We start from the raw sequence: 26,425 nt of genomic DNA, 5'->3' as shown, positions 1-26,425 counted from the left end.
CCTGCAACAGCCGCTGAGCCTGCGTTTCGGAAGCGTGGATGTGCGCCTGCGCTGCGCCAGGGCCCGGCGGGCGGTTTGAATTTTGCTCCCGGAGTCGCAGTCTCATCATCCCAGGCTTCCAGCTGAGACTGCGGTATTCGCGGCTGGAGACCCAGCGGCGAGTAGCCTTTTGCTGCCCGACCGACTCGAGGTTGGAGTCTGTGTGTTGGGGACCCTGCCTTCGGAAGCGCCCCAGGCACTGCTTGGCGGCTGGGGGCCGCGGGCCGCGGGCCGCGCCGGGCGTGGGGGACGACGGGGCTGGACGCTGGGGTGGATGCTGTAGACTCGCTCCTTCTCTCTCACCCGTGGAGTGGGTGGGAAACTGGTCCTTTCCCATTTCTCTGCTTCCTTACCGATCCCAAACTGTAAAGCCCCAACCCCTCACAGCGCAGGAAAAATGATTACCTGGGCCCATTTCTTTGACCGTGTAGGAGATTTTTAAAAACTGTGTCCGTATTTTGCATGTTTAAAGAAAATACCAGTGTTGTCTTTATATATAAATAGTGCGTCTGTCCTCCTGAACCCTTAAGGAAAGGACTCAGGCTTATCCCCTTTACCCTGGTTTGGGATCCATCGATGGCCGAAGGCTCTAAGACGAGTCAGTACTGTACCGTGGTTAGAAACTGAATGTTGTAGAATTGAAAGAAATTGCTCTTGAATATTTGTGCTTAACCTTCAAAGACTTGTGATTTACTTGATGTTGACCATTCTTGGATTTCGAAAGTGAACAGAAATTTGTGTGGGTTTTCGTTACGAATATGTTTATATTTTTTTCTTCAGAGGCTTAAAGGATGGCCTCCTCAGATCTGGAACAATTATGCTCTCATGTTAATGAAAAGATTGGCAATATTAAGAAAACCTTGTCATTAAGAAACTGTGGTAAGTAAAACAGATTCCACTGACTTCGTATGTACAAAATGCATTTTGATTATTCCACTCTGAATGACATCTTTGCTTGGTTGAGTGACTGCATCTTAGGTAATTTTAGATTTTGAATAACGATTTTTTAAACAGTCCAATGTCAGTTTTAGTATTGCGGAGGATACTAAAAATGTTAGGTATGTTGAACAATGAACTGAATATTCATTAGAATTATTTACTTATGTTTTTCTGAGGCACATAGGCCAATGGTAAGATTTGAAGGTTATGTGGCATCCATGGTTCTACAGCTAAATGGAGATACAGTCATGCATTGCTTAGTGATGGAGATGTGTTCTGAAAAAGTGTTACATGATTTTGTCGTTGTGCAAACATCACATCATAGAATGTACGTAAATGTACACAAACCTAGATGGTACAGCCTACTACATGTCTAGGCTATATAGCCTATTGCTCCTGGGCAACACACCTGTACAGCAAGTGACTGTACTGAATACCTTAGGCAAGTCTAACACAATGGTGAGTATTTGTGTATCTAAACATAGAAAAGATACAGTAAAAGATTAACAGTGGAACACCTGTATAGGCCACTTACCATGAATGGAGCTTGCAGAACTGGAAGTTGCTGTGGGTGTGACAGTGAGTGAATGTGAAGGCCTAGGACATCACTGCATACTACTGTAGACTTTATAAGTACTATACACTTAGGCTATACTACATTTATATAAAAAAATCTTCAATAATACATTAACCTTAGCTTACTATAACTTTTTTACTTAATAAACTTTTTAGTTTGGCTTAGCTTTTTAATTCTTTTCTAATAACAGCTTAAAACAAATACATCGTACAGGTGTACAAAAATATTTTTATATCTTTATTAGGTTTTTTTTTACTTTTTTAAAACTTTTTAAACTTTGTCAAAAATGAATACACACACACACATTCGCCTAGGCCTATGCAGGGTCAGGATCATCAACATCTGTCTTCCACATTCACATCTTGTTCCACTAGAAGGTTGTCAGGGGCAGTACCATGCACGGAGCAGTCATCTCCTATGGTAACAATGCCTTCTGGAATATCTCCTGAGGGACCTGCCTGAGGCTATTTTACAGTTAACTTTTTTTTTTTTTTTAATAAGTAGAAGGAGTACACTCTAAAAAATACCAAGTATTGTATAGTAAATAACATAAAGTAGTAACCATTTATTGTCAATTATTATGTACTATACATAATTATATGTGCTGTACTTGTATGATACTGGCATTATAGTTTGTTTACACCAGCATCACCACAAACATGTGAATAATGCATTGCACCATGAGGTTATGATGGCTTTGATGTTACAAGGCAATAGGAATGTTTCAGCTCCATTATAATCTTATGGGGCCACTGCCATATTTGTGGTCCATTGTTGACTGAATCACTGTTATGTGGCACATCACTGTATTAAAAGGCAAGTAAAAAAAAAAAACTGATGTAGAGATCCATAGAAGTAAAAGTAGTCCATAACCCATCTTAGAGCCTGCTTTGGAGGAAGCTTATTACTCTATATCACTGGGAAATAACTAATTGAAAATAAAATAAATTATTTAAGCATCCATGAAGTTGGAGATTGTAAGTATCTTTGAAAATATTTTGATGTGCTGAAATTGGATGATGCAATGAAAGTTCATAGAAACAGATGATCCTTGTCAAATCTAAAATGTTGTTTAAAGAATTATATACACCCTAACCTTATCTGGGAGAGTAAAGGTTTATTGGCAGACAGAATTCCATGTGCTGGGAAGGTTGTGTTGAACTTGTCTTGTAGTTTGTATTATGAATTGGTAGTTTGAAAACTTTCTCAAATATGAAATTATAATGTTAGATAGGCCCTTTTGAATTATACCTCCCCTCCCAGGGACCTTGATATTCTCAGTCCTATATTGATAACTACTAATAAAGGAGCCTCATACATTTTACAGTTTATGGTTCACATACTCTGGAAAGTTAAAGCTAAAGGGACTGTGGGTTCATCTTAAGGAGCCCCCTTCACACCTGAGGAAATTGAGACTCTCAGAAGTCAGGTGGCTAGCCCAGGTCCCTCAGCTCGTGAGTACGGTTGGGTGACAGTTTCTGTTTCTTGATTCCCATGTTAGTACTCTTTCTATTTGTTGCTATTTTGATTGAAGTAAGTTGTAAAAGACTTTTAGATGTTTAATAATTTGTCTTGTTTACTTTCACTTTCTGAGGTTATGATTACTCTTGGATAAACAAATATAATTTGGAGATCTATAAAACTATCAAGCCTTGAATTCAAATGACCCACCAAAGCATGAGGCCTGGCCGAAGCAGTCAGACCCATTAGATTCCTACACAGTTGTCAACTGTCATTTTGTATGGGGGGAGAATAATTTGTGTGCCTCCATAGCCTATAAAATAAAGCCTGGTCATTTGTTTGCTACTTTGGCTTCTGTAACTGACTAGATCAGTACATGAAAAGCAGTGGCCAGACACATGCCTGTAATGCCAGCACTTTGGGAGGCCGAGGCAGGCGGGTTGCTTGAACTTAGGAGTTTGAGACCAGCCTGGTAACATAATAAGACCCTGTCTGTACACAAAATAAAAAATTAGCCAGGCGTGGTGGTGCTTACCTGTAGTCCCAGCTATTCAGGAGGCTGACGCAGGAGGATTGCTTGAGTCTGGTAGGTTGAGGCTACAGTGAGCTGTGATGGTGCCACTGAACTACAGCCTGGGTGACAGAGCAAGAAGACCCTGTCTCAAAAAAAAAAAAAAAAAAAAAGTGGTAAACAACACCCTAAAATTTAGGTGACTAAAAGTTGAGATACCAGTGTATGGGGAAGAAATACTGTATTCAACTAATTCTACTGAAATTATTCTCAGTAGAGACATCAGTACTCTCATTTACTTGTTTTAGTTGTTATGAGCTGAGTGTCAAATGCAAGTAGCATTGCTCTATTAGATAGGATGATACACTCCTCATGATGATGATGAATGGCAGTTAGCATTTACTGAGTATTAGGTTTTAGACAGGGCTAAGCCCACCTTATGTGTACTTTCACCTATCTTCACAGTAATGAGGTAGGTACTTGGTGTCTCTGACTTCAGGTCTTCTACCTGGTTCACTCTACTGCCTCCATAATCTACAGATACTGCCAAAGTCTGCTTTTACTTATGTGTATGTCATTGTTGTGACTGCTGGAAATGCAGATGGGAAACTTCAATTATGAAGGTAGTTTTTCTTTTGTGCTTTTAATCTGCCCTTAAATTTTTTTAAAAACTACTTCTTTTATTTCTAGGGAGGAAGGGACTCTGATTTTCTCATCCATCTCAAATCTCTGAAAGTTGCTAGAGAGAGGTGCTAGGAGGTGGGATTGGGACTATGAGAATATACTACTTTATGAACGTCTTACATTTGTTTTTGCCGGGTACCCAGGGTTATCACCAGCTTGTGACTTTTTATGTTACTTTGTTTGCTTAGGGGTGGTTTTGCATAGTGTGAATAGTGTTAATATGAACTCCAAATCCATATTACAAATTCTGAAAGAGAATTTCACCTCAGCCTCACTCCTACCCCTTCCACACACACACCGAAGGGCCTGTCTAAAACGTAAGCTTATTTCTGTGGTGAGTGATTACAACTTTCACTGAAAATCTATTCATGAAGAAGGGTCCTAGCCTCATTTGAGATTCTCACTTCCAACACCCTGTATTTTAAAGCCCCCAAACCTTGGATCTTATCCCCTATTAAAATCAAATATATTCTGATGCTGAGATTGACAACCTCCTGTCCAGCATTGCTCCACACTCCTCAGATTATGGCTGCTGCGGCCTCAGCTCACACATATTGCCTGGTGTGAGGGGGAACCACAGTTCCCCCTTCATATTGGAACCCTTGGAGATTTGCCTTTTTCTCATGAAAGCTTGGCTGTGGACGTAGAAGGATGCTTGTTTTACCTAACATTTCTACGTGTTTTAATAAGTAGAGGAATTTGCCAGAAACAAAAGATGCAGGGGAGACATTGTCCTTGCCTCTCCTCTCCGTTTCTTCCATACTACTTAGAAATGAGGTCTTAAGATTATCCATGGAGTCAGTTTCTAGGGACTAAAGCAATAGTCCTTTTTCCACCCCTCTCTAAGGTACAGCTATCTGTTCCAAGAGTTTGCATGAGTGCTTGCAGCTACTGCTTTTCTGTACACTTTGTTTTCTCTTTTATTTTTTTTTATCACAGGCCAGGAACCTACCTTGAAGGCGGTATTAAATAAAATAGGAGATGAGATCATTGTAGTAAATGAACTTCTAAATAAATTGGAATTGGAAATTCAGTATCAAGAACAAACCAACAATTCACTCAAGGTAATGTTTCTCTAATGAGGAAGCAGTAAAAAGGCAATACATACAAACTCCCTAATCAAGTAATTCTTAAGGATGCTTTGTTTATAATATTTTTGTTTTATGAATTATTAATGGTACAGTATGCCATTTATGTTTTATTTTCCTAGTATAATGGAATTCGGAGCTCCACAGCTACTTCTTTCTGCTGATGACCAGTGGAATTGAACTTTACTAGAAAGGAGAGTTTGCTAATAATTCTTGGTAGCTTTAATTTAAACAATGATGTTCTAATAGAGTGGTATGTAAAGAACACCTGCTTTGGGTGAGGAGATATGGATTCTTGCCTTGGTGGTCCTTAGTATTCTCTGCCACCCTGAGAAAGCTATTTTACTTCTTGGGGTTTCAGGATCCTTATTTGAAAAAATAATGGATCATATTGAACTGTTTCTTAGCTCCCTTATATGTCTACATTTCTGTATTTTTATAAAAGGTAATATAAGGGTTCTCAGGTAAAGAAAAACTTGAGCCTCATTCACAGGCACATTTTGTTCTAAATAAGCCTTCAAATTGACTTCAGCTAATAAAAGTGCTTGTGCACTTCCTGATGGGGAAATAGTCTGTACCATAATTATCTCACGTTGTTAAAGCTGGGGAATTGCTCAGTGGGATTGAACAAGGGACCTCCCCGACTGCATTCAGCCTATAATCCTTAAGGTCTGTAAAGATTTTTCAGCTATAGGAATGGGCATGATTATGCCTATCACTCTATTAGTCAAAATGGAATTGGTATCCATGAATGTCATTCACCTTTTAAAGGAAAAGACATTATATAAATTCAAAACAGAAACCAATACTGGTATTTCAGTTCTAACCTGCTCAAGAATATCCAGGGTTAGGTGTGGGCCCAGAGAATGCTTGACTCAGAACTGAAGGCTATTTGGAATTTCTGTTCACATTGTGATTGGGAGCCAGATGGCGGGAATCCAAAGGCAGAGAATATTTTCCTTATTAAAATTTGTATGAGTTCATAGCCTGAAGTTCTAGTAAACGTTAGAGAGCAAAAAAACCCCAGCTATCAAGTAGAAATTTTCATTAAGCTGGGATGTAGGTAGCCCACAGTGGAAGTCATCCTAAAGCAGCATCTTGTGCTTGCCAGCTGGGTATATTACCATGCTGTGATAATACAGTTGCTGTCACACAGGTAACACTGAGGAGCATTTGCTAAGCCAACAAAAGCAATTGATGATAATGAAAAACATAAGTTCTTTATATATTTCTTAGTTATCTCCCAAGATTAAAGTATTTGAGAAAGACTTAGCATTAGTCCTGCTTTGTAATTGCAATGTGATTATAGTGATTGTTCTCTGAAAAAAATCCAGTAGAGAAAAAGATTACCACCATCCAAAAACAGCTCTAGAAACCAATTTTTTATTGCTGGATTCATTGCTTTTTCACTTCATTCTGCATTATTGGTACTCACAGTCACTGTGATTTTTTTTTTTTTAATTTTTATTTTTGAGATGGAATCTCACTCTGTCACCCAGGCTGGAGTGCAGTGGCGCAATCTTGGCTCACTGCAACCTCTGCCTCCCAGCTTCAAGCAATTCTCCCGCCTCAGCCTCCTGAGTAGCTGGGACTACAGGCACGTGCCACCACGCCTGGCTAATTTTTTATATTTTTAGTAGAGATGGGGTTTCACTGTGTTAGCCAGGATGGTCTTGATCTCCTGACCTCATGATCCACCCGCCTCAGCCTCCCCAAGTGCTGGAATTACAGGCGTGAGCCACTGCGACTGGCCACAGTCACTGTGATTATGGTTCACCATTTTCCCTGCTCTTTAGAATATCTGAAAACACACATGGGGAGGGCAGAGACTTATTTGTGAGCATTTTTAAATTTTAGGAACTCTGTGAATCTCTTGAAGAAGATTACAAAGACGTAGAACATCTTAAAGGAAACATTCCTTCCCATTTGCCTCAAGTAACAGTAGCCCAGAGCTGGTAAGTGTATTTATAATTATTCTTGCTATCTGGATTCATAAACCCATGAAAACAAATACTTCAAAGCCTTTTGCTCTTCATGTACTTGCAGTTTTGTCAGCAATGATCTAGTTTTTTGTCACCTATACTAAAAACAGTATTTCCTACTATGTTCACCAGTTTTCTTATCTTGCTGTCTCTGAGGAAAATCTAACACCTCTTTCCCAGTTTGCCAAGGGCCAGTCTCTCTAGCCTCTCTTTTTCCACTCATTTCTTTTCCTTCGAGCAGTTTGTCAACCTCAGCTTCCTTGACATTTTAGGCAGGTTAATTTTTTGTTATGAGAATAGACATTGAGCAGTGTTCTTGATCTCTGCCCACTAGATTCTGGTAGCATTCCTCCTATCCCACCCATTCATGACAATGAAAAAGGTCTCCAGACATTGCCAAATGCCTCTGAGGGCAAAATCTTCCTCGACCCTTGAGAACCACTGCCTTTGGGTAAAAAAAGCGTAAGGAAGTTACCATTTTAAAAATAGCCAAAGAGGCTGGGCACAGTGGCTCACGCCTGTAATCCTAGCATTTTGGGAAGCCGAGGCAGGCAGATTGCTTGAGCCCAAGAGTTTGAGACTAGCCTGGGCAACATGGCGAAACCCCGTCTCTGCTAAAAATACAAAATATTAGCCAGACACAGTGGCACACCCCTGTAGTCCCAGCTACTCAGGGAGCTGAGGCAGGAGGATTGCTTGAGCCTGGCAGGTCAAGGCTGCGGTGAGCCGGGATGGTGCCACTATACTCCAGTCTGGGCAACAGAGTAAGATCCTGCCTCAAAATAAATAAATACATAAATAAATAAAAGCCAAATGAACAATAAGCTTAGCTCTTTTTTCCCCTCAAATGTCTATCCTCTCTCTCTCTCCGCACTTACAAGGTGTGTCTGTGGCGGTTTTTTCCCCGAGGCCTTAACACCTGGCTTTTGGCTGTCATTGCCACCACACCTAGGGTGGTTGAAGGTCACAAAGAGGTAAAATATCCTGTGTCAGCCCTGGTTCTACTTCTAAGATTTCATTTTGCATACCGCCTTTTTGTTTTTGAAATTCTGTTTTCTGCACTGCCACTATGTTTTCTTAGTTGTCAGCCCACATCTCTGACTTGGCTGCCTCCTTTTTCTCTCCCCTCTTTTAGATTATAGATCTTTCCTACCTGCTTTACTCATTCTTGCCTAACTCCACTGTTAATGCTCTCAAATGTCCAGCTCTAGCCTTGATAGGACATCTAGTTCCCGTGATTCAGTGGCCTGCTTTGTATCTCGAAGACCTGGCTCTCTTGTTACCCACATATCCTCCCATCACCTTGGCGAGGAATTGGCATCTTTATCCTGTCTCGCTCTTTCTCACATTACCTGTCATTGTACATCCAGCAAGAATTTGATCAGGGGAATAGGAGGAATTTTCTTCTAAGCTCACTATGGCCTAGCTTCAACTCTCAGGGATAGGTCAGAGCAGAACCTTTCTGTAGGTCAAAATGGTTATTTTCGGCTGATAAACACAGCAGGGCATAAAGGGAGCACTCAGGTGCTTCCTCAACACATGGTCAAGACAAACAAGTACAGGTATGATTCATCCAGTCTCACAGTGGAATCTCATATGTTAGGATTCACAGAAGGATTATGGTGCATTGGGCATCTTTATCTTGACAGCGTGCAGCATGGCCGAGTCACACCACCTCAGTAAGGCTAGTTGCCATCTGTGTCTGGCATTCGACTGTCATCTTGGGCTCTCACTTCCTGCCTTTCTGGGGATTCCCTTGGCTTGGTCCTGTGGCCATCCTCCCACTCATAATTCCAGGGCTTTGCTTAACTTCTAAGCTTTATATTATATTACATTTCTTGTTACCTTTTTATTACACAAATAATACATGTTGCTAGAAAGTGTTTGTTGTCAGAAAATAAAACTCATCTGTAATTCTACCATTCAGATAAGGTAGGGTATAGCTTTCCAGATTTTATGTAACTACACATATATAACAGGCATTTCTTCTACCTGTTATGATGTGTGGTTATAGCAGCCCCTACTGTTTCTTATATCTGGTGTCGTCTTTCCTGTGTCTTGACTTACTGCTGGCCACATCCCTGGCAGTTAAGGAACCTAGGAGCTATAGTGTGTTTCTAGACTTTGTTTGCTAGTGGGGCAGGAGATATATTAGTAGGCTTCTCACTCGCTCTAAAAATTGGGCAGATTGAATCCGGGGTGACCCATGATCATGCTGGCAACTAAAATGACTCTGCAATCCACAGGGACTGACACGAGCAACCATCAGGATAAATTAGAATAAACAGAAGTCTAAGGTAACTGACGTTTCCAGATTCAGAGTTAGGGATGTCAGGAAGGGGTTAAGAGAAGCCATGAAGCCACAAAGCTGTTAACTTACTGACTTTGAGGAGCCAGTGGGAGAACTAACAAAGATATCGTGTTACATGTAAATAAATATAGCTATATTACTGAAGATTTGGGAACTTAATTTTTCAACATTTCCTTCACTGTTTAGATTTTAATGAACAATAGACATAGGAATACAAAAAAATGTTGACAATGAGATTATAACAGGATGAGTTATGTATTTATTATTATTTTCAGTTGGGAAAACTTTGCAGTATGCTGCTTATTTCTGACAATTGCCTGTATGTATGTACATCTCTGTTCTGTAGTGTTAAGGGATCAGATCTTGATCCTGAAGAACCAATCAAAGTTGAGGAACCTGAACCCATAAAGAAGCCTCCCAAAGAACAAAGAAGTATTAAGGAAATGCCATTTATAACTTGTGATGAGTTCAATGGTGTTCCTTCGTAAGTATTTAAGATAAATAATGTTCAACCGCTTAATTATCAACATAGATGATTGTTTAAATCATAAAGCTTAATTATATTAATTGTAATATGCTATGTTCAAATATTGATCTTTTTAAAACGTTTCACATTATACTGTGAAAAATGCAGTAAATTTTTTGAAGATTTTTGTTGTAAAACCCCTTCATAGAGAGATCTAGAGATGGATCAATTCTTTGCTTAAGTCCTCTCGGACCTTTCTGTGTTACAGATTTACCAATTATATTATAGAAGTAGACTCAGTTTTGTGGTAATTTTAAGGAAATTGAATGAGTTGTGTAGACTTGAGAATGAGAATGGAGTATGTTGTGTTTGGTTTCCATTTGTGCATTGCACCCCACACTTGTTTGAGCCTGTGCTATATTCCAGGCCCTGGGTCACTCTGAATAGAAGAATGAATAAGACAAAATGCTTCCCCCAGAGGGAGGTCTCCCTTGCCTCTTACATGTGGCAATAATGGGGAACCAATTATGAAAATCCACGTTTTTAAACTCATAATTCCAGGGCTTTGCTTAACCTCTAAGCTTTATATTATGTTACATTTCTTGTTACCTTTTTATTATATGAATAATACATGTTGCTAGGAAGTGTTTGTTGTCAAAAAGTAAAACTCATCTGTAATTCTACCATTCAGATAAGGTAGGGTATAGCTTTCCAGATTTTATTTAACTATACATGTATAACAGGTATTTCTTATACTTGTTATTATAGCAATGTAGTTATACTGTAAATGCAACTTACTATCCTTTTATTGTGATAATTTTTCTATCTTAATAGTCATATAATATATAGCTATCCAATAACTTATTGAAGCATTTCCTCATTAGGTATTTGGCTTGACTTTATTGTTATAAATAAGGGTACAATGAAATATCTTTTAGACAAGGCTGTTTTGCAATTTTTTTATTTCCTTGGGATAGAGTCTTAGGAGGCAAAGATCATGATTATTTTGCTTTCTAGAGAGTTATTCATACCAGTTTGTTTTGGTTGTTGTTTTATTTAATAAAGTGTATTTCTGCCGGGCGCGGTGGCTCAAGCCTGTAATCCCAGCACTTTGGGAGGCCGAGGCGGGCGGATCACGAAGTCAGGAGATTGAGACCATCCTGGCTAACACGGTGAAACCCCGTCTCTACTAAAAAAAATACCAAAAAAAAAGAAATTAGCCGGGCGTGGTGGCAGTCGCCTGTAGTCCCAGCTACTCCGGAGGCTGAGGCGGGAGAATGGCGTGAACCTGGGAAGCGAAGCTTGCGGTGAGCCGAGATCGCGCCACTGGGGGCAACAGAGCGAGACTCTGTCTCAAAAAAAAAAAAAAAAAAAAAAAAGTGTATTTCTTAGAACCTTTGTTAGGTTTACAGAAAAATTGAGCAGATAGTAGTGTTCTCATACCGCTTCTTCCCTGCACACAGTTTTCCTCAGTAACAGAGCATTGGTATGACATATCTGTTACAGTTGTCAAACCAATATCGATACATTACTATTAACTAACATCCTTAGTTTATGTTAGGATTTATTCTGTGTTGTACATTTTGACAAAAGCATGATATCATGTGTCTACCATTACTGTATCATACAGAAGAATTTCACTATCCTAAAACGTTTCACTGTACTAAAAGTGCCTTGTATCCCACCTCTTTCTATCTCCCACTGAACCCCAGAATGTTCTATGGTTAGAGTCATACAGTATGTAGCGTTCTCTGACTGGCTTCTTTTACTTAGAAATAAGGATTTATGACCCCTTGTATCTTTTTGTGGTTTGATAGCTCATTTCTTTTTAACACTAAATAGTACTCCATTGTATGGATGTACTGGTTTCTTTATTCATTCACCTATTGAAGCAATCTTAGTTCCTTCCAGTTTGGTGCAATTATGAATAAAGCTGCTAAAAACATTCATGTGCAGGTTTTGTGTGGACATAAGTTTTCAACTCATTTGGGTAAATACTTAGGAGTGTAATTGCTGGATCGTGTGAGAGTATGTTCAGTTTTGTAAAAACCTGACAATGGCTATACCATTTTGCATTCCCATCAGCAATGACAGAACATTCCTCTTGCTCCACATCCTCTTTATCATTTGGTATTGCCAGTGTTCTGGATTTTAGCCACTCTGATAGGTGTGTAGCGGTATCTAATCATTTTACTTTACAATTCCCTAGTGACATTTGACATTGAGCATCTTTTCAGCAAGTATTACAGTCCCCTGCTCTACCAGCTGAGCTATCGAAGGGAATGCTGAGCATCTTTTCATATTGATATACTTATTTTCCATTTGCATATCTTCTTTGATGAGATATCTGTTCAGGTCTTGAGCCCGTTTTGAGGGTTGTTTGTTTTCTTCTCATTGAATTTTAAGAATTCTTTGCATATCTTCCTTCCTCTCCTCTGGTATTCCCATTACCTGTATGTTATACTTTTTTGTGATTGCCTCACAGTTCTTGGGTTTTCTGTTCTTTTTTGTATTTCTCTTTGCATTTTAGTTTGGGAAGTATCTATTGACGTTCTCTATTGATGTATCTTCAAGTTCACTGATTCTTTAGCTGAGTCTAGTCTGCTGATGGAGCCCATCAAGGGCATTCTTCATTTCTGTTAGAGTTCTTTATTTCTAGCATTTCCTTTTGATTCCTCTGTAGAGTTTCTATCTCTGCTTTCTTTCTTTGTCTGTCTATTCTTGCATTTTATCCTTTTTCCATTGGAGTCCTTAGCATATTAAACGTAGTTATTTGAATTAGTGGTTTGATACTTACAAAATCTCTGTCATTTCTCAGTCTGCTTCTGATGCTTGTGATGCTTTCAGCCTGTATTTTTTCTTATGCCTAGTAATTTTTGTTGAAAGCTGGACAAGATGTATCTGCATGATAGGAACTGAAGTATATAGGCTTCTAGTGTGAGATTTTATGTTGATATGTCTAGGAGCTGGGCTATGTTTAATGGTTGCTATGGTTGTAAATGTCAGATGCTTCAATTTCTTCTAGTTCCCATTTCTTTTGTTTGTTTGTTTGTTTGTTTATTTGTTTTGAGATGGAGTCTAGCTCTGTCACCCAGGCTGGAGTGCAGTAGCGCGATCTCGGCCCACTGCAAGCTCCGCCTCCTGGGTTCATGCCATTCTCCTGCCTCAGCCTCCAGAGTAGCTGGGACTACAGGCGCCCGCCGCCACCATGCCGAGCTAATTTTTTGTATTTTTAGTAGAGACGGGGTTTCACCGTGTTAGCCAGGATGGTCTCGATCTCCTGACCTTGTGATCCGCCCGCCTCGGCCTCCCAAAGTGCTGGAATTACAGGCGTGAGCCACTGCACCCGGCCCTAGTTCCCATTTCTTTTGTCTCCTCTGTCGTCTTTGGGTTTCCTTAGAAATTTTTTCTTAATAGATTCTGTGTCTTGTAGCTTGCTCAGTGTTAGTTCACTCATGCATTCCTGTAACCTTGTTGTAGTGGTGGTAAGGTGTTGGAGAGGAGAAGCATTCTATAATCTTATGATTAAATCTCAGGGTTTTTAGGGGTTCTGCATCTCTGGCCTGTGACCTTCTAAAGTGTTTCTTAGCTAGACGGGGCTGAAATTGTCTAATTACCCTTCCCCTAGGTCAGATAAGGTTCTAGTCAAGTAGTTTTCCTTGAGGGCAGGTCTTTGTTTTGAATAACAGAACTGCTCTACTTTTACCTGCCCTATTTCAAAATAATTACTTTTTCCCTCCTCTTGCTGATGCTCAGGAGAATTTTTCTCTGATCCTCATTTTGAAAACCTGGGTGGAAGGCAGGGGTGGTTCCTGGAAGTAAACTCGTGAAAGTATGGGGGTTTCCTAAACTGGATCACCAGGAGTTTTTAACTCTCAAGCTAGTTCAAACTGAGCCTTAGCAGTTTGTCAGTTACTATTTGAATGTTCCTGCAGTTACTCACTCCAGTGGCTTCTATTCCTAGGAAGCTGTGATTCTCTGTATTTGCTTGTCTCTCCTGTTTTGGAGGCAGTGTTTGGCCCTGTGACCTCGATTCTCTGAGAAGAGTTACCAGCTTTCAGTTTGCTCTTGTTGTGAGGACGGCAGTGACAGTTTCCAAGCTCTTGACACGTCAGAGTGCTGCATACCAGTTTTTACTCCTGTTGTAGTATGTGAGAATGCCCAACCTAATCTCACACCTGCTAGTATTACTTACTACTTAAACATTGCTACCAGTTAGCCACTTGAAAAATACCTGGCTCTTTCACAAGTCCAAGAGTAGTGAGGATGTTGACATTGCTCTTTAGTCTTTTTTTTTTTTTTTTTGGCCGGGGTGGGGGGGTCATTTTGTCATTTCCTTTGACTTTGTTTTGTTTTGTTTACTACTTCTTTTGTTTTTGAGACAGTCTCACTCTGTCCCCCAGGCTGGAGTGCAGTGGCATGATCTCGGCTCACTGCAACCTCTGCCTCCTGGGCTCAAGCAATTCTCATGGTTCAGTCTCCCAAGTAGCTGGGACCGCAGGTGTGTGCCACCACACCCAGCTAATTTTTCTATTTTTAGTAGAGATAGGGTTTCACCATGTTGGTCAGGCTGGTCTCAAACTCGTGATCTCAAGTGATCCACCTGCCTTGGCCTCCCAAAGTGCTGAGATTACAGGTGTGAGCCACCACACTGGTGGTCATTTCCTTTACTGACAGCTTTATTTTCATGAAAACTGTTTGATGCTCTGATGCTATTCAGCTTTGGTCTTTGTGTTGTTGCTCATTGGCTGAGCTAATGTGAAGAGCAGATGACTGTGAGGGACAGTGGAGTAAAGGATTTTTGGAAAATGCTTCCAATGGAGAGCTATTGGAAGGAAATTAGAATGGTCATGGTGGAGTATTCATTTTTCAACCTGGGGTTATTTAATCAATGAGAAATGAAGATAGAAGATTAGGGTAAAAAATCATGTTTTCCAAGCATAGAGTTTTTATTTACTTTAAAACAAATGGTGCTGAGAGTAGAGTTAAAGTGGAAAACATTGGCAGAGATTAGGGATGACTATTGAGCAAATCAAGGTGGTAGTTGAGAGGATTTGAAGGAATTTATAAGTGCATTGTGGAGAGCTGAGGTATTAGAGTTTGTAGAAACTGGTTAGAAAAAACAGGACAGCAAAAATGAATTTAGAAAAGAGAGGAATAATGAAAATGAGTGCTTTTTGGAAATACGAACATTTTCTTTTTTCTTTTCTTTTTTTTTTTGAGACGGAGTCTCGGTCTGTCGCCCAGGCTGTAGTGCAGTGGCCGGATCTCAGCTCACTGCAAGCTCCGCCTCCCGGGTTCACGCCATTCTCCTGCCTCAGCCTCCCGAGTAGCTGGGACTACAGGCGCCCGCCACCTTGCCTGGCTAGTTTTTTGTATTTTTTTTAGTAGAGACGGGGTTTCACCGTGTTAGCCAGGATAGTTTTTGTATTTTTAGTAGAGACGGGGTTTTACCGTGTTAGCCAGGATGGTCTCGATACCCTGACCCTGTGATCCGCCCGCCTTGACCTCCCAAAGTGCTGGGATTACAGGCGTGAGCCACCGTGCCCGGCCTAACATTTTCTTTTAAATAAACTTTTATATCATTTTATCAAGGAAGTTTTGACTAGAAAGCTGCTACTTTGAATAGAAGTGAAGGACAGAGCTTAACTCACTGAACTTACCATTTGTTGAAGAGACAAATTGAAGCAGATCATCAAGTTTTGTTTTTGGTGTGTTCAAAATATTCAAAATTGTGAGTCTCCTATTTTTATATTCTAAGACTCCATGGTGACTGGGAGGACGGACAGGAGGGAGGTTAAAGAGTAGAATTCAGAGTGAAATAGACAGTGCTCTAAGGGCATTTGAGCTAGGGCATAAAAAACATCATGGCTACTCTTTGGTTCTTCTCTGCCCGGGCAGCTTCCAGTCACTCACTCCTGTACATTGCCTACCCTGTTAATTCCTCTTTGTCTTAATTTTCATTGTCATCCTTGTTGTGGTCTTCTTTGTTGCCCTTCATCTTCCCTTCCTCCTCCTCCTTTTTTTCTCTTTCTTTCTCTGAACAAGTAATGGTTTTTACATAGCCCCAGAGTGCTATGAGTTGTATAATTTATTAATATTTAAATTTTTCCTTTGTCACATTTAAAAATTAATGTTTAAATAAACTTATATATTGCAGTTAATCAGTCCATTTGAATCAGAATTTGAGAGCTTATTTAAAGTTATCATATCAGTTCTCCATAGGTAAACAGTAGAGGTTAATAGTTAGAGAAGGTAAGCACTGGTGTGTTGTCACCTCTATTTAATTATTCAGCTGTCTGGTTTATTTGGAAGTTGATATAAAATTGTTCTTATAAAGGGTACTATAGTTTTACTATCGTACAAAGTCACCATACTTACGTTTTTCAAGGAAAGTAATTTTGTATGATGATTCTTTAAAATAATAATTAACCATATACCTTTTTACAGGTACATGAAATCCCGCTTAACCTATGGTCAAATTAATGATGTTATTAAAGAAATGAACAAGGCAGTAATTAGTAAATATAAAATCCTACATCAGCCAAAAAAGTCTATGAATTCTGTGGCCAGAAATCTCTATCACAGATTTATTGATGAAGAAACGAAGGATACCAAAGGTAAAATGGCAGCATATATATGTGTACATGTGAACTGTTCTGAGTATAACTAAATCATGGGAAATTAATTCCCAACCAGGAGCAGTTATCCTACCAGGGGACATTTTACCATGTCTGGAGACGTTTTTGGTTGTTGGAGCTGGGTGCTCCTGGCATCTAGTAGGTAGAGGCCAGGGATGCTGCTGTAACAGCTGGCAGTGCACAGGATAGCACCCACAAAATGAATTATCGGGCTCACAGTGTCTGTAGTGCTGAGCCTGAGAAACACTGCTAGATAGAGTCTATTGTGGAACTATGCCCAATGTTTTCAGAAATTGAATAGTAATGATAACAGCTAGTCCTGTTGATATAGCTACTTTCTGTACGGCAGAGAGTGTGCCAAGAGCTTCAATCCTTACAACACCCGTGTCACTTACTATTATTACTCCCAATTTGCAGACTAGGCAAAGAGTTGTCCAAGGCCATCCAGTTAAGTGATAGCACTGTTATGGGTTTTATTCTGGTAACCACTACATCATATTGCTTCTTGAAAAGTGAATTGTTCAAGCGATACCAACAGATAGCTAGTGACCTAATAAATATCATGCATGCAACTTCTATGGATAGAATAATTATTATTTTAGCAAGAATACTAGTTACTGATTTTATTGGATACTAACAGTAAAAATGATTAATACCATTCATATTCACAATTTAATGTATTAAAGACTCTTGCAAGTTGGCCTTATAAAAATTAGCACTAATATCTTTATTTTTAGGTCGTTATTTTATAGTGGAAGCTGACATAAAGGAGTTCACGACTTTGAAAGTTGACAAGAAGTTTCACGTGTTACTGAATATTTTACGACACTGCCGGAGGCTATCAGAGGTCCGAGGGGGAGGACTTACTCGTTATGTTATAACCTGAGTTCCTTGTGAACTTTTGAACGGACCAATAGGGTATAGAGGCTATTTCTATTATTTTCTTATATATAAGTTTTTTTAACTTTTAGTCTTTTTTCCTTTTTTTTCTTTGAGACAGGATCTTGCTTTGTCACGCAGGCTAGAGTGCAGTGGCGCAAACATGGCTTACTGCAGCCTCAACCTCCCAGGCTCAAGTGATCCTCCCACCTCAGCCCCCTGAATAGCTGGGACTACAAGTGTGCACCACTATGCCTGTCTAATGTATTTTTTGTAGAGATGGGGTTTCACCATGTTGCCTAGGCTGCTCTTGAACTCCTGAGCTCAAACAATCCACCTCCTCTGCCTCCCAAAGTGCTGGGGTTACAGGCGTGAGCCACTACACCTGATCTATTCTTTTTTTTTTTTTTTTTTTTTTGAGACGGAGTCTCGCTCTGTCGCCCAGGCTGGAGTTCAGTGGTGCAATCTCGGCTCACTGCAAGCTCCGCCTCCCGGGTTCACGCCATTCTCCTGCCTCAGCCTCCCGAGTAGCTGGGACTACAGGCGCCCGCCCCTGCGCCCGGCTAATTTTTTCTATTTTTAGTAGAGACGGGGTTTCACCATGGTCTCGATCTCCTGACCTTGTGATCCGCCCACCTTGGCCTCCCAAAGTGCTGGGATTACAGGCGTGAGCCACCACGCCCGGTCACCTGATCTATTCTTGTTTCTTACAAAAATAAAACTTTTTTGGATAAAGCTTATATATTTTCAAGATTTACCTCCTTTCACCAAATATTTAACTACCTGCTGAATAAGCCTCTGTACTAGGCACATAATAGAACTAAAAAATGCTCTTGTCCAGTTTTTGTGTTGAGTGGGCAATGCTGCAGACCCCAAAAAGATTGGGTACAGATTGGCGTGTGCCTGCTGTAGTCCCAGCTACTCAGGAGAATTGCTTGAACCCAGGAGGTGGAGGTTGCAGTGAGCCAAAATCGCGCCACTGCACTCCAGCCTGGGCAACAGAGCGAGACTCCGTCTCAAAAAAAAAAAAAAAAAGGAAAAGAAAAAAAAAGATTGAGTACAGATGTGATATTGGAAGAAAAAGATCAAGATGATGAGGTTAGGATACCCAGGCTCTTTGTACTTAAAGATCACTAGTGTCTAAATTCCATCGATGGTGTTTCAGTCTATAGGTAAACTTCCTGGAAGCTGGATTTGGAGACAGTTTATCATCTGATTATTGTGCTTTCCTATAGCTTGTTAGGGAGCAGCTTACCTGAAATGCATTTAGTGTACACCTGTCTGTAAACTTCAACCTGTAATGAAAGTGTAATAAAGTTGATGTGATAATGTGATATAATAAGAAATATATATTTGATCTTCCTATCCAGTTCCTTTTTCAGAGCTCCTAAAACGCTTGTAATTTCCAAAGTGATGGAGTGCATCTTTTGTTCTAACATTTGGTCTTTGACCCCAGTTCCTGACACAAATATTAAGCTCCTAAATTCCTTTGAATTTCCTAGTGATAGGAGAATTTTTTGTTCTAATGAGGTAACTCTTGATGGGCACGTGGATATCAGGATGGGGGCTGCTCACAAAGACCACATCATGATTGGAAGTTTCAAACTTTCAGTCTCCCACCTCCAGAGAGGGGAGAGGGGCTGGAGATTGAGTGAATAATCCATCAGGCCTATGTCAACAAGACATAAAAATCTCTAAACTATGGAGTTCAGGGAGCTTCAGGGTTGGCAAACATTTTGATGTGCCAGGAAGGTGACGGACTCCAGCTTTATGAAATCAGCAAGCCCTGTGCTCATGACCCTTCTGGACCTTGCCCCAGGTAACCCTCCATCTGGTTGTTGTTCATCTGTATCCTTTGTAGTAACTTTAAACTGGTAAACACAAGTAAAGCATTTTCCTGAGTTCTGCATTGCCGTATCAAATTATCAACCCTGAGGACGGGGTTGTGGGAGCCCCCATGTGTAGCCATGTTGGATGGAAGTATGGGCAACCTGGGGACCCGCTAGTTGTGATTGGTGTTTGAACTTGGGGACAGTTTCATGGGACTGAGCCCCTAATCTGTGGGGTCTGCGTTAACTCCAGGTTATTTGGTGTCAGAATTGAATTAAATGTGGTGTACCCTGGTGTCTAGAGAGTTGGAAAATTGGTTGGGATGGGGAAAAACCCCCCACACATTTGGTGTCAGAAATATTATGTGAATGTAGTATAGAAGAAAACAGGCTTTTCCCTTTTAGATGAAAAAGGTGATAAAATAATGTGTGGGTAGGTTGATAGTAGTCAAGAAAAATGGGTAATGGGATTGTAAGAACTTAGCCATGCTTCTTTCATGCACCTGGGGAGACTGGTCTATCCATGTTTGTGCCATCTGCTTGGCAGGACTTGTCCCTGTAGCAGAGAAATGTGTCTCACCAAGCCTGTGGTCTGGTTAACACCATCACTGCGATGAACACACAGACACTGCATATTTACTGTTATCCTTTTGTTTTCCTTAATTTAAATATAGGCATGTTTAATTTTTCATGCCTCAACTTAAATGAAAATAATGGCATTATTCTTTAAGTCTTGTTTGATTTTTGATATGGTTTGGCTGTGCCCCTTCCCAAATCTCACCTTGAATTGTAATAATCCCTATGTGTCAAGGGCAGGGCCAGGTGGAGAGAACTGAATGATAGGGGTGGTTTTCCCCATGCTGTTCTCATAGTGTAGTTAATGAGTCTCACACAATCTGATGGTTTTATAAATGGGAGTTCCCCTGCACAAGCTCTCTTGCTTGCTGCCATGGAAGACATGACTTAGCTCCTCATTCGCCTTCTGCCATGATGGTGAGGTCTCCCCAGCCATGAGGAACTGTGAGTCCATTAAACTTCTTTCCTTTATAAATTACCTATTATTAGGTATGTCCTATATTAGCAGTGTGAGAACAGACTAATACAATTTTTCTCTGAGTCATTTTTCCCCATGAAAAAACGTTTTCTCTATTTAAGATGTTTCTTCCTGAAACTAATGTCAAACGACTGTCTACGTTTGTTTTATTTTGAAAGAATGGCTGCTGAGGTGCCTCTGGGGAGCTTGAGCTAAGGTAAAGCTTATAAACCTTTAGCTTTGGCATTTCGCAAACTGCATGTCTTGAGTGCTAGTCTCAACATAGTAGATGGGGTTTTTCTTCTGTTGTTTTTCTTTTTCTCTTCTTTTATCTTTTCCTTCTCCTTCTCTTCCTTCTCCTCCTCCTTTTCTTCCTTCTCTTCTTCTTCTCCTTCTCTTCCTCCTCCTTCTTCCCCTCCTCCTCCTCCTCCTTCGTCTTCTTTGTCTTCCTCTTCTTCTTTTTTGTCTTTGTCGTCTTCTTCATCTTCTTCTTCCTCCTCTTCTTCATCTTCGTCTTCGTCGTCATCATCTTGTTGCCGGAATCTCACTCTGATGTCCAGGCTGGAGTACAGTGGTGTGATATTGGTTCACTGCCTCCACCTCCCAGGTTGAAGCCATCCTCCCACCTCAGCCTCCCAAACAGGTGCATGCCACTGTGCCTGGCTATTTTTTTGTATGTTTTGTAGAGCTGGAGTCTTGCTATGTTGCCCAGGCTAGTCTTGAACTCCTGGGCTAAAGCACTCACCCTCCTTGGCCTCCCAAAGTGTTGGGATAGTAGGCGTGAGCCACCACACCCAGCCCGTAGATGGTTTTTAGAGGGATTCTGTGGTTATAAGAGTGTGGGATATGCTTAGTTAAGTAAAGATAAGCAGATTTTATTATTGCATGACTTCTGTACCCATTTATTTTCCTTGTACCCATTTATTTTCTAAATCTCCAACAGAGACAGCCTGTGGAGTGGAGCACACATTCTACTTGTGGAGAGTTACTTCCATTACCTATTTCACTGTTTTTGAGGAATACATATTAATATCTCTGGGCATACTAATGCTCCATAAAATACATTTTGGGGACATAAAGGAGTCTGTTTTGCTTTATGACATAAAGCAATCTGTTCTGAAATCCCACTCATTTTTATTAATGAAATTTCATTACACAATCTTATTAGTAAATATATGTATGTAAAAGACATTTATTGAGGCAACGTAATGGACTTTGGGGTGAGAAGGCTAACCAGAGTTCAAATCCTGGAAATGCTACTGACATGCAGCACAAGCTTCAGTTAATCTCTTAGAACCACAGTTGTCTTATCTTTTGTAACAAGATAATCACAGCAGTCACTGGTTGCCCTTGCTGACTCCACTTGGGGGTAGGAGGTGAAAGAAGTACTGGTGAAGCTTGAGAGTGCAATTAAAGGGAGATGGATATCCTAAAAACCAGCCCAATTGAGGCAGGAAAATAGAGTCTGGAGGCAAGGAACATAAGGCTGATTCACACTTCAGCTATCACAGGAAATATCCTCTCCATAGGGTGTAGGCCAAGTAAATGACTTGATCACTTCATCCTCTTCATTTATATAGGGCATACCCCAAGTCAAGGGTATGTAAACTCCCTAAAATTCTGTTACGGGGCCTTTGAGTCCCTATGCTTAGGCCCGCTCCCACACCGTGGAGTGTACTTTCATTTTCAATGAAACCATTCATTCCTTCTTTGCTTTTTGCATTTTGTTCAATTCTTTGTTCAAGATGCCAAGAACCTGGAAACCCTCCACCGTTAACACGATGTCTGTTCAGCCACCAAGCTTGATAAAGTGCCCAGTGACAGTGACACTACAGTGTGATATAGAGAAGAGGAGAGAGGGGAGCTAGTACAAGGACAGCCTGCATCCCATCTTTGGCAGGGCAAGATCCTGGCAGATGTCTGAACAGCACATGGACTCCTCCGCTTAAAGCATCTTGCTGTGTATCCTGTGGACTGTGGTTTAAACATACCAGCCTCCTCCAGGAAGACTACCTGTTGGGCAAGGGTCCCCTGGGTGTAAGCTGCTATGGAAGGGATAAGATGGGGTTTCTTGCCTTAGGGGTTGTGCAAGGAAGGCTGCTGCTTAGAGGGAAGGAGAAGGCTCAAACCTGCTGTTGAGGTAGAGATTTCTTGAAAGAAAAGATGGTAGCAATCACTTCATGAATGGTCACTATGTTCCCAGAAGGTCTGAGTCCTGAAGACCTTCCTCTGAAGCCTCAGTCAATTTACTTAATCTAAGTGGGTCCAGGTGCTGGGGTAATTACCCTTGTCTCCTGCTAAATCACAGAGGTTTGGGGGGTTCCTTCACACCACCAATAAACTTGTTTGTGGAGGCCTAGAGTGTTTCTTCAGACCTACGATAAAACTTGTTTAATTCTAAATGGGTCCTGTTAAGAATTGCTTCGTTATTTTGTCTATTTTGTCATGCTTTAAGGCCCAGGAAAGGCCAAGGCAAAACTCTTGGTGGGCTTTTGTTACATCCCAGCCTTTGTATAAGGGCACTAGCTCTTAATATTCAACTTAACCACTCAATACTGAAACAGTTGTTATGGAGGCCTGCGTTAGTGAGACCTGGCCTGCCACAACTTAGGGAGACAAGAATTTTTGTCTTTCAACATTTCGATTATGATATATTTGGATGTTGATGGTCTTGTGTTTGTCCTACTTGGAGTTCTTTGAGCTTCTTGCTACGTGAATTAATGGATTTTAATTAAATTTAGGAAGTTTTCAGCTATTTCTTTTAATTTGTGTGTGTGTGCGCATGCTCCTTTTGAGAGGAGGTGGCAGCTGGGCTTCCTGGGTCGGGTAGGGGCTCAGAAAGCTGTGAAACTCAGTCATTTTCTGCATCACAACTTATTTTTGTCCTGGATGAATAATATTGAAGATACATGCTTAAAATATTCCTAACATCAGAATCTGTACATGTGTTTTCTTCCCCAAGAAAGCTATAAACAGTGAAAAGTTTGCTATAAGCTTCCCTGTGTCCTCTCTCCCTCTCTCCCTTCCCCCTCCCCTGAAACTAAAAGGAATGTTAAAAGCCCGCTTTTCTGTGACCAGCAGACCTTATCTATGCTCCCAATTCTAATTCCTTGTAAACACAATTTGTAAAACCCTGTGAGATCCTGTCTCCTTTGCCATGCTGCTGCAAGGTCACAAAGTAGATAAAACTTAAGTTACAATTCCGGTTTTCCTCAAGATCTGAGACATGTTAATTGTCTTTGTTTCTCACTCTGGTAACATCTTCCCGCCGCGCGTATTTCCCGCCTTAAAGAGTTAGTTTAAAAGGGGATCGAAAAATCTAACACTGGCTACCCGTTCGGGACCCCTTCCACACTGTGGAAGCTTTGTACTGTCCCTCTGCTTAATGAAGCCTACAGCTTTTTTTTCTCTTGGTCCCATTCGTGTCTCTCTTGCCGCAGGCTGCCGCCACACCAATTCTTTGGCATGGCTAAGGCAAGAACCTTTTGCTGTTGCACTTTCTCTCCACTCCTGTACTTACATTACAAATATGTTGGTGCCCCACTTTTCTCCAAAGCTCTGCTCATTTGTCTTTATTTTCCCTCCTATTATTTCTATTCTTTCTCTGTATTCTTCAAATATATGATCTCTATTGATCTATCTTCAGGTTTGCCGATTCTTTCTTTGGTTCCTGTTTTTGTGCTTTTAAACTCCAGAATTTTCATTTGGTTCTTTCTTACAATTTCTGTCTTTGTATTGATATTCTGTATTTGATGAGACATTGTCACTAGGCTTCCGTTAAACGTGGTTCCCTTTAGATCTTTGAACACATGTATAACAGCTGCAGTGACTTGGCTGAGCAAGTTCAGTGATTTGACTATCTTCTTTCCTGATCTTCCCATTAAGCTTCTGGCCGGTCTGCCTCAGTTGGTATCACACCCAGCTGTTAGCCTCCACTAATTGCTAGGTGATTGGTCTGTTCTTGACAGTGCCTTGGGGCAGAAATTGCTCTACAGTCTGATTCAGTTGAAGTCAAGCCCCTTGGCAGGGGCAGGGTATTGCCAGTCTTTGAGATTTGCTTCCACCCCCTGTGGACCGAACCTCTGTACTATAGTAGGAGCTGGGGGAAAAGGAGGAATAGTTTTTCACCAGCTGCCCCATCCAGATCCTGTCTATGGAGCAGGAGCCATGGATGAGGGGTAGGGGATAGCATCAGGAACTGGTATCATCAGCCACTTATTTCTCTGCTGTGATTTGCAAGGAACTAATTTTCCAGTCTCCCTTACCAAATGGCTTCTGGCTGGATTTAGCCAATAGGAAGTGCTAGTGGAAGACTGGCATGTTGGAGAGGGGGAGAAGCCAGAAATTTCATTCTCTCTCACTTTGCTTTGGGTTGGTATCCTTGGCAGGCTGTGTCTCCTCTGCGGCACTGACTACTCCAACCAGCCCTCTTTTTGTGGTTCCATTTGCCATTGGGCAGTGGGAAATCATGCAGTGTAATTCTCCACTGTAGGTTGAAACTATAGTTGTAGCTTTGTCTGGATGGCCTGGCAAATAGCCTCTAGTAATCCCACTTTCTCCCATAATCCTTCTGTCTTAGTGTTCCCAGACCACACTGAGGGCCAGGCTGCTGTTTCTCGTGGCCCAATAACGAGATGCAGGTGGACTGGGGAGGAAGCGCGTTTTTGTTTCTGCAACCAGTTACAGGGAGAAGGCCTGGAAATTATCACCAAACTCAGAATTACGAAGTTTTCTAGAGCTTATATGCCTTCTAAGGTATATGTCTATATGTAAGTGTGCATTCGTCTAAAGACTTAAGTGATTAACTTCTTTTAATCTATACCTAAGGTCTGAGTCTTGAAGACCTTCCTCTGGAGCCTCAGTAAATTTACTTAATCTAAATGGGCCCAGGTGCTGGGGTGATTACCCTTATCTTGTCTCCTGCTAAATCATGGAGGTTTGGGGAGTTTCTTCAGACCCCCAGTAAACTTGTTTGTGGAGGCCTGGGGAGTTTCTTTAGAGTCACAATAAAACCTGTTTAGTCATGCTTTAAGGTACAGGAAAGGCCTGGGCAAAACTCTTGGTGGGCTTTTGTTACATTCTAGCCTTTGTGTAAGGGTACTGGCTCTTTCAGCTTTTAATATTTAATATAGTCACTCAGTCGGTACTGAAACAGTTGTTATGGAGGCCTGTGTTAGTGAGACCCAGCCTGCCACATTAGTATAGTAGTAGTGTCTTGCTGTAGCGAACCTCTTAGTCACTTCACTATGTGATACCTTACCTTGTTTTAATATGAATACTCTTCCTTAGCTGAGAAAGCCAGATGAAAGGACTCCATTTGGCTCCTTCATTTGCAAGACATCAAGGGCTCCTTAACCCACCCCCTTCCTCAGGGACTTAACTTGTGCACGCTGACTCCCAGCACATCAAAGAGTGCAATTAACTGGTAAGGTAGGGTGGCAAGCTATGTCCGCAGTTCCCAGAAATTCGCCCCGGTGATAGTACCCTAAGCCCCTGCGTTTGTGTCCGGTACATAGCACCCAAAGCCCTCGCACCTATCACCTTGTGATGGATTTAAAGCCCCTACACCTGGAACTGTTTTCCTGTAACCATTTGTCTTTTTAACTTTTTTTTTTTTTTTTTTTGCCTGTTTTACTTCTGTAAGATTGCTACAGCTAGGCTCCCCCTCCCCTCTCTAAACCAAAGTATAAAAGAAAATCTAGCCCCTTCTTTGGGGCCGAGAGAATTTTGAGTGCTAGCCATCTCTCGGCCACCGGCTAATAAAAGACTCCTGAATTAATCTCAAAGTGTGGCGTTTCTCTGTAACTCGCTTGGTTACAACATTTGGAGGCCCCAGCGAGAGTTTCACCACCGGGTGAGAGCCGGACTCGTTCCAGGCTCCCCCGGACAGATGGCGGACTTATAAGGGAGGTGCCACCTGAAGATGTTCCAGGGCCCCATAAGACCCCGTCTTCCGGAGGGGAATGGATCGACCACCGGTGTGTG

At 41.1% G+C, this 26,425-nt stretch overlaps 2 protein-coding genes across 6 annotated transcripts in view; one reads left to right on the top strand and one right to left on the bottom strand.

Annotated features, from left to right (window-relative positions):
* LOC112423687 (endogenous retrovirus group K member 16 Rec protein-like) overlaps nt 1-26,425 on the bottom strand; it is an 83,686-nt gene that overhangs the window by 18,162 nt on the left and 39,099 nt on the right. For 2 of the 3 annotated variants that reach the window (XM_071085328.1, XM_071085327.1), the window contains exon 3: nt 3,552-3,672. The gene's annotated coding sequence lies outside the window, so the exon portion shown is untranslated. Of the gene's footprint in view, nt 1; nt 124-3,551; nt 3,673-26,425 lie in introns of those variants that run through there. The other variant, XM_071085329.1, reaches the window with a different exon arrangement.
* LOC105489405 (spindle and kinetochore associated complex subunit 1) lies at nt 55-26,205 on the top strand. Of its 3 annotated transcripts, XR_011616882.1 has the most exons (9): nt 55-190; nt 820-918; nt 5,151-5,275; nt 7,157-7,254; nt 9,939-10,076; nt 16,509-16,678; nt 17,437-17,617; nt 22,186-22,402; nt 25,739-26,205. XR_011616882.1 is itself a non-coding variant. In XM_011754214.3 (8 exons), the coding sequence occupies exons 2-7, from the start codon at nt 831-833 to the stop codon at nt 17,583-17,585; spliced, it is 768 nt and encodes a 255-aa protein (XP_011752516.2). In that variant the 5' UTR covers nt 55-190; nt 820-830; the 3' UTR covers nt 17,586-17,617; nt 22,186-23,282. The 3 variants fall into 3 exon arrangements, 2 of the variants coding, with proteins under 2 accessions (XP_011752516.2, XP_024651019.2); XM_011754214.3 differs by lacking the exon at nt 25,739-26,205 and having other exon boundaries at nt 22,186-23,282; XM_024795251.2 differs by lacking the exons at nt 55-190; nt 25,739-26,205 and adding an exon at nt 4,027-4,150 and having other exon boundaries at nt 872-918; nt 22,186-23,286.

This window comes from Macaca nemestrina, chromosome 19 (genome assembly GCF_043159975.1).
Source record: "Macaca nemestrina isolate mMacNem1 chromosome 19, mMacNem.hap1, whole genome shotgun sequence".
Lineage (NCBI taxonomy): Eukaryota > Metazoa > Chordata > Mammalia > Primates > Cercopithecidae > Macaca > Macaca nemestrina.
Note: the sequence above shows the minus strand (reverse complement) of the source record. Positions and strands in the feature narration are given on the sequence as shown.

Bases quoted from the DNA above. Each gene is read 5' to 3' on its own strand.
- LOC105489405 (XM_011754214.3), top strand. From the start codon at position 831: ATGGCCTCCTCAGATCTGGAACAATTATGCTCTCATGTTAATGAAAAG. The intron at 7,255-9,938 runs GTAAGTGTATTT...TCTGTTCTGTAG, and splicing joins GTAACAGTAGCCCAGAGCTG to TGTTAAGGGATCAGATCTTG. The intron at 16,679-17,436 runs GTAAAATGGCAG...CTTTATTTTTAG, and splicing joins AGAAACGAAGGATACCAAAG to GTCGTTATTTTATAGTGGAA.